Consider the following 7,580-nt stretch of genomic DNA (forward strand, 5'->3'; position numbering starts at 1 on the left):
TCTTTATGCCACATATTGGTCTTTTGTGAGCCACATTGAACTCTTTTATCGAATTCCTTGCCTTTCCTTACGATCTTGGTCCCTCACACCTTAGTTCATCAGCCTAATAGTTAATAGCACATTTTCATGAACGAACTATATCTTGATCACTGCATTGTTTTCACTTGAACTTCTCCTAGGTCATGTTTGGCTAACTCAATAAAATAAACCTTGACCTCACAACTTTGCTTTATTTCAACATCAGCAAATCCGTAGAAATTCGAAGGAACATCATAGAAATTATCAAATTTCTATACAAATAAATAAAATCTATTGTTTTTTGTGGAGTTGAATATCTCCATCTTTAATCTTGAAAGAAAATATTTTTTGGCTAGTTGAGTGGTTGATATTTGGTAGATCATGACGACCCATTATTGCATCATGCACTAATGCAAGCATACCTCTATAAACTTTATGGATTTGTTAATATTTGTGCAGCACCTCAAATTAATGTGTAGATATCATATCCAATCTTTATCATAAAATATTGATGCAAACATTTCCTGTTATCGGTTACTTAGTAACATCCTTGAGGAGGGGGGAGAAAACAGGATGAAGGCTTTATGGGGATGGATGGAATTTTTCAAAGTCGTGTAGAAAGTCAAATGGCAGGAAAGATATGATAAAAGTTAGATATTCTTCAAGATGACAACAATCCAGGCATCATTTATGGTAGACAGTAATATAATTGAGTAACATATATTATTAATATAAATGATGGATCCATTATTTTTGCACCAAAGCTCCATTGATGGGTCAAAATTTGCTTATGCATGATATTTTTTTGTTTATTTTGTGATCTAAAGAAGGCCGGTGGCAACTACTACATTGTTATTGTACTCTAGAAAAAAGATGGTGTATTGGTGGAAGTTGTTTCACACGGACGATCAACACAAAGGAGATGAACCCAATATTTGGCATGCTCTTTGAAGAATAATATTTACTTATTGCACATGTGTTCACTTGGTTCAATTTGATGATATATCTGTATGGATGAAAGTTCAATTCCCATATTGGGTTAGCAATGATAACTGGGGCAGATTAAACAAATTAATGGAGCATGATTAACGTTTGATGGTTTACAAGATATGCAATTGAGAGTATTGATGTGTTTGAATTTATTGTCGTATATCGGATATATGATCAGTTATTATATAATTAATTATTGTTGAAGGAGAAATTTAGATCCTATATGTCCCGCCTATAAATATATCGCCCTACTCCTCAACCTCTCCATACAAATCCTCTTTTGAGTTCATAACTCTCATTGTTTTACTATAACCAACTCTTGTAGACCACCATGAATCAAACAAAAGTCAACCAAGAGTGGACCTCCTCCGAAATAGAGAAAGCAAGGTCAATCATGGCTAGGTTCGACGGAAATAACTGCAGCAACAATGGCATGAATGACAACAACAAGCACGACATTTTGGTTGAGCTACACTCGTTGTTCCCTTCGAAGACCATGCAACAGGTAAAAGACTTGTATGTTGATCTTGTTGTGGAGATGCTTACGGTGCAAAGTGAGGAGGAGTATGATGGTGCCATCGAAGAACATCACATCATCCACTCTGTGGATGGCCTTATTAATGAAAACTTTGGGATCCAAGAAGAGGCATCCATGAACGGAGTGGATTTATTGTTTGGTGGCAAAATATTTGACGGTATGAGAGTTGTGGAAGAGGTTCCGGTGGTGGAGAAGAACAAGGTGGGGGTGTTGGAGAACAAGATGCCCATCCATCAACCAATGGATGCCCCACACTCCATAAGGTTTTGGACCACAGAGGAACATAGGTTACTTATTTACCATCCTTTCAGAATTTTCCTAAATTCCATTTAGGTTGTTTTATGTTATTTCCGTGGAGATGCCAGGTTCATTTTAAAATAAAGTACACTAGTTAACCATTATGTTGGTATTGATTTTCATGCGATGTGAGATTACTTTTGAATGTCATGCTACTTCCAAATTTTTTGATAGCTCGGTTCACATTATGAGAACAATAATTTCGATAGGTGTATATGATCTTGGTTGATGGTCAATGTTGTTTCATCCTTTTTCTTCACGTATTTTCATGTTTGTAGGTGATGTTATTAAGTTGATAGGAGGGTATAATCTTTCACAAAACAGCCGGCTAAATTATTGTGCCTACCTAAAAGGTTAATACCATTAGCACTAGTCCTATCAACTAAAACAGAATAAACTGAGGATTAATTTGTTAACAGTAGAATATTAAGGTCATGATTGCAATAATTATCATGGTATGGTCATGCATGACCATGGTAATTTGGAAATGTTCTCTCGTGTGCAATCATTTTCCATTATATGTTATACTAAATAAATAATTAGAGAAAATAAACATGTGACGTTGAAATGATTAGAATGTTTGCTAAAACTAATATGTATCTCTATATTTTTTTAGTTACCCACCAATTTCATTTACTACTTTCCAAAAAAGAATTGAGGGAGGGGGATCTTTCTTTGCATGCATATATCTAGAAATTACGTCTCCATCATACTAGTTGGCTGGACTGAAAAATAACTAGCCTATAGATCTTGCATTCAACAGTTAATCTAATGTTTTCATCTCGGACCATGTTATTGTAGGCTCTTTCTCTGCGGGTTGTCTGCCTACGGGCGTGGCAAATGGAAGAACATATCCAAGTACTTTGTCACCACCAGGACCCCGGTCCAGATTTCAAGTCATGCACAAAAGTATTTCAAGAAACTAGAGGGCAAAGGGCTGCGAAAACAACGCTATAGCATCAACGATGTAGGGCTCGATGATGCCCACCAGTGGAAGATGCAGAACTGCTCCAGTGTTCAGCGAGCATCCGCCTTTGCTGATGCTGACTACCATAACCCGAGCTTCGGCATGCAAACTTCATTGAACACATCCTTCCCTATGGGCGTGAACTCCTCATTCAAGTCGCCTTGCTCGAAGAAAGCAAGCCAGCAGATGGTGTGGAGTGAGAAGCAGATGATGGTTCCAATCGCAGCTCCGAGGGAGGGGGCAGAGAAGTTTTCTTCCTACCAGTGAACAAGGACCAATGTAACCTCTCAGCAAGATGTAATATGGATAATTTAAGGTTCATCTGGAACTCTAGAATTTCGTAATAAATTCAATAATAAGTCCCATTAGGAATATGGAGATATTAGCCTCCGAATATTGTAACCTTTGTTGAAGACAATATTGCTATATTAGTGTGTCCGGACTCCGGAGAGACATTTGTTACAATTTGCTATGGTTGCACTTCAGTTTGAGATCCCCAACGACTCGCTAGTGAACTTCAGTTTCCCAGTCTGTTCCCCATGAGTTTGCAGCAGCGCATCCACAACAATATGTCCATAAAAAATGAAGATCTTTAAAATAGTGGCATTCTTTAGCATGCAAAATTCAGGTTCTCAAAAAGATTTACATCAGATGCAAAATGCATCCACCGGAAAAGAATATAACGCTGGCTCTCCGTCTATCCTGAGAATGTCAACCTACATACTAGTAAGATATGTTACAAGAAGCCACACCTTCCTATCTATGGCCAAAACAGAAGAGGCCTTCTACATCTACAAAAAAAATATGTGGTAGTTAGCCTTAAATGTACTCCAGAAATAGGTAGGTATCCACAAAAATTGTCGCCTATCAGTTCTGCGATCAGAAGCAATTTGCGAGAAGCTCTCTGACTCCTCTTCCATGGAAGGATAGTCTCACACATATGTCATGGCCTCATAGGTGTCAGCAGACAACCGCCTTCAGAATACAGAAGACTGTTTACTGATACTCATTGCAACAGATTCCTCGCTTTCCTTTCTGGATTTTATCCCAGAGGCACATCATCTGCCTTGGCTCCTGGTAGTGGGCAACTACATACCCATCCTCACAGCCTACCACCAAGATCCTTCCATCGTTCTCGTACTTGACGTCCAAACCTTCCTTCTTCATCTCATTAATCCATATTCCCATTGCCACATCCTCCAGCTTGAACATCTGAAAGTAAAAAATCACAGTTAATATCCAGCCCCCATCTTGAAAACATGGTACTTTTATTCTGCTGCCTTCAGTATCTTTTCTGATTGAAGCAACTGTCTTCTTTCACAAACTTTAGAAGTGCATGTACCTTAAGCTCCCCTCTCTTGTGTTTCCTGTAAACTTCTTTTGCTATATCCTGAGATACAATGTATCCTGGGCCATGTGCCCATGGGGGATAGCTCTCCTCGGGCCATTCCTGCATAAAGAAATAGGACATCAGATGATTGAGAATAGATAGCAGAAAAAGCATTTTCTTAAGCATCTATTACATGACAAATGAAAATGATACTAAGGACAAGTTTCCATCACAAGAATACAGAGAGTTACCCTGTGCCAAAACAATGTTTTCCCACTTGTTTAAGATAAAGCAGAGAGGATAAAACATGTTACCTCTGAAGTAATGTACCACTTGCTATACGGATCTCGATGGGGCTGGGAATCAGAATTGACACGGCCATACAGCAGTCCATGGCTGATATTTAATTGATGTAGGGAGGAAAGTATCTCATCTACACGAACAAAAGCATCATCATCTGTTTTCATCACATACTTGGCTGAAAGCACATTTGTCTGCACGAGAATAGTGATGTCAGAAAATGCAGAATGCAGGAAAAAGTCCACAATGTTAAATAAAAATCTCCGGACAAAGCAGATACATACCCCATATATGCAAATGGCGATGGTCTTCCAAAGAATCAAGCTGTAATAATCAACAAACGGCATCAATTGAATGTCTCCATATGTTCGCGCTTCATTCCAGAGCTCCTCATTCACCACCTCATTTTTGTGCTTTTAACAAAGGCAGGAAAGGGGGGACACATGAGTATTGACTATAAAATGGAGAGCTGTAATACAAACTTGTATACAAAAGAACACAACAAGAGTTTGGACATAATGTTAAAGGAAGACAGTTGTCTTGTGATGACTTGTTAGCAAGTAATAGTGGACACAAATGCAACCAAACACTTGAAGAAAAATAATCAATAAGGTGGTAGCTGCACGCAGATGACAGTATGACCCCCCTCCCAACCCCACACACAGAGAGCACCGAACATGTTTGTTACGAGGAACGACAGAATAACGTGAATGATGCCTTGTGGCATGGTGCTACTCATATCCAGCTCTGCACCTGCTATCTGACTACTGCACACATATTACAAATATATAGCTACAACTACTACATGGTAAGAATAAACTGTTAAATATGGTATCCCCATCCTTACCAGGCCAACAAAGAACCGCACTACGACTTTTCCTGATCGGACAGCATCATATTGCATCCATGTTCTGCGAACCGCCATCCTTCGTTTAAAATTATTTGCCGTAGAGAATATCCCAATAAATAGATCAACAAATTTATCCATAGGGACAGGTGGAGCCTTCAATATTGCCAAGTCAGTGACATGCTCAAAGTCCTCCGTTGTAGGTAAGCCACTTGCTATCAGAGACAGCAATTTAATATCTCCTGCTATTCTTACCTCGCCAACAAACCCAGGCTCCAAATCCTGGTAAAAATCAGTGTGCGATGATCAGAAATGGAAACATAAGAACGTAGTTATATAGTTAAGAGTATGGAGCAATAACTTCTACAGACCATCATAAGGCACAACAGATATTTTGTAAAATTACCAAAATCATTTTTTTTGTGAGGTATACCAAAATCATTTTACATAGAGAATATCACAAACTTCTATAACACGGCAGATTTCTTATAAAGACTTACCTCTCGAAATGCAAAGGAAGTGACATGTTTCCCGTCTACAGTCATATGAATACCCTCTGCTCCAACGCGAAGAATTGCTATAGCAAGATATCCTTGTTTGAATGGGTAATATTTTTTAGGTTCTCCAATCTTTTTCCTGGTAGGGTGCATTCTTGAAAAATTGGAATTTAACTTTGAGGCCAGGATTTGTTTCTGTTCATTGCCCACCATGCTACTACATTTTTCTAAATCATCCACTGAAAAAGAGCAGAAACAAAACTATACGTCAAGCCTGGCATTAAAAGAGAAGCATATATTATTTACAAAGACCCAAAATCCATCATGTGCGACCTGTCTTAAGGTATATAAATAAGAGTGTGCAACAAAGAAAGCAGGTACAGTGATACCAGAAGCATTTAATCTTTCAAGCAAGTGGATCATTTCAGATAAAATACCTCAACACGGTGCATATTTATGGTGGTATATAACAGTGGCACTTGTAAATGATGGTGAATCTACTCCAACAAGGTGGACAAAAATTGTTGACTGTAGAACCAAGATTTATAAGATATAACTCACATGCAATGCACTGCCATGCATATCAATTATGCCCCAAGAAAGAATGTTGCACCGAAGGAAGATAGAGTACCTTTTGCATTGTCCTTAGCATCCGAACCAGAAGATGGACAACGGTCTTCAGAACCCCAATCATCAGCTATAGTCCATGTATTTTGGACAATAACAGGATCTTCTGTAAGTTTATCACCAAAAAGGCGGACATTGTAATGAAGCACAATTGGAGGGTCTGGTTCACCGGGGACTGCAACTCCAGTCAAGTCTATCTTAAAGTTACCCAGAAGACCACCAGGAGTACCAATAATGGTTATCGAAGAGCCCTGAATAAGCCCACAGGGAACTTTTAGAACAAATCTGTTACCTGAACTTGTAGCATTCATTCTTCGAATAGAATACGGGCATTGCTTCTCTTTGTCCTTGTACTGTGTGCTGTCACTGACTGAAACAGCTGAAGCATCATGTTCCAGAGCTGCATTTAGTGTCCTCCATGCAACTCCAGCTTCCTTAATTGCATCCAATCCATCTGGTAGGATGTGGGCATTGCTTACTAGGTCCCTCAGATGATTCCAAGAACGCAGTGACTGCATTTCTTTATCAGATAGATTTCTCGTGATGGAAAGGCTGGAAGCTAACAGTTCAGTCGATATTACTTGAGAGGAGTTCTGCGGATTATGAACAGCAGGTGGATTCGGAACATCTAGCCAGTGTAGCTGTGTGGTGCTATTTTGTTGCAAGACATACCGAAGAGATCTTTCTGCAAGCGGGCTATCCAGTATCAAGTATCTTAGCATCAAGATTACGAACAGAGATACTATGACAGAACCACCGTGCCATTTCTTCATCACTCAAAATTGACAATGACAGGTTTGTCCGAGGATCACATTCAATATGTTTTCAGCCTATGGTATCACATCACCATACGTTGAACTAAACATCCAGGTCAGTTCCTGCTGAGCTACCACCCTGATCTGGTGCTCATCAATGCCTTATAAGTGACACAAATGTTCCCAAAGGTACGACGAATGCTTTATAACCACACCGAGGTAGGCTGGTGTGTCCTGCTAAGGTGAAGAATGAACTTTATCCTGAAAAGGAAGAATTGATGGTACTTAACACCCGCAATGAGATGCTGATTGCATCAAAAGCATCCACAGAACAAAGGTAGATAAGTTCTGGAGTATATGCACATCCATGCTGCAAGAATGGATAAAGTAACAAGAAGATTACCACCATGTATT

At 39.2% G+C, this 7,580-nt stretch overlaps 2 protein-coding genes across 2 annotated transcripts; one reads left to right on the forward strand and one right to left on the reverse strand.

Moving 5' to 3' along the window:
• Positions 1-1,339: 1,339 nt before the first annotated feature.
• Positions 1,340-3,077, forward strand: LOC124708515 (myb-like protein H). The gene is made up of 2 exons (XM_047240202.1): positions 1,340-1,833; positions 2,645-3,077. Exons 1-2 carry the CDS (start codon positions 1,340-1,342, stop codon positions 3,075-3,077), a joined length of 927 nt encoding a protein of 308 aa, XP_047096158.1.
• Positions 3,078-3,393: 316 nt separating this feature from the next.
• LOC124685403 (beta-1,3-galactosyltransferase GALT1-like) lies at positions 3,394-7,263 on the reverse strand. The gene is made up of 7 exons (XM_047219741.1): positions 6,416-7,263; positions 5,788-6,023; positions 5,288-5,569; positions 4,725-4,853; positions 4,455-4,634; positions 4,153-4,260; positions 3,394-4,022 (listed from the first exon to the last, which is right to left on the reverse strand). The coding sequence occupies exons 1-7, from the start codon at positions 7,182-7,184 to the stop codon at positions 3,807-3,809; spliced, it is 1,920 nt and encodes a 639-aa protein (XP_047075697.1). The 5' UTR covers positions 7,185-7,263; the 3' UTR covers positions 3,394-3,806.
• Between the last annotated feature and the right edge of the window lie 317 nt (positions 7,264-7,580).

This window comes from Lolium rigidum, chromosome 1, assembly GCF_022539505.1.
Source record: "Lolium rigidum isolate FL_2022 chromosome 1, APGP_CSIRO_Lrig_0.1, whole genome shotgun sequence".
NCBI classification, from domain to species: Eukaryota; Viridiplantae; Streptophyta; class Magnoliopsida; order Poales; family Poaceae; genus Lolium; species Lolium rigidum.

What these genes read in the sequence shown, in the direction of transcription:
- LOC124685403 (XM_047219741.1), bottom strand. Translation starts at nt 7,184, where the DNA reads ATGAAGAAATGGCACGGTGGTTCTGTCATAGTATCTCTGTTCGTAATC. An exon ending in TGCGGTTCTTTGTTGGCCTG is followed by an intron (nt 4,854 to 5,287) that starts GTAAGGATGGGG and finishes CTTTGTTAAAAG; the next exon opens with CACAAAAATGAGGTGGTGAA. An exon ending in ACAAGAGAGGGGAGCTTAAG is followed by an intron (nt 4,023 to 4,152) that starts GTACATGCACTT and finishes TTTTACTTTCAG; the next exon opens with ATGTTCAAGCTGGAGGATGT.
- LOC124708515 (XM_047240202.1), top strand. Translation starts at nt 1,340, where the DNA reads ATGAATCAAACAAAAGTCAACCAAGAGTGGACCTCCTCCGAAATAGAG. An exon ending in TGGACCACAGAGGAACATAG is followed by an intron (nt 1,834 to 2,644) that starts GTTACTTATTTA and finishes ATGTTATTGTAG; the next exon opens with GCTCTTTCTCTGCGGGTTGT.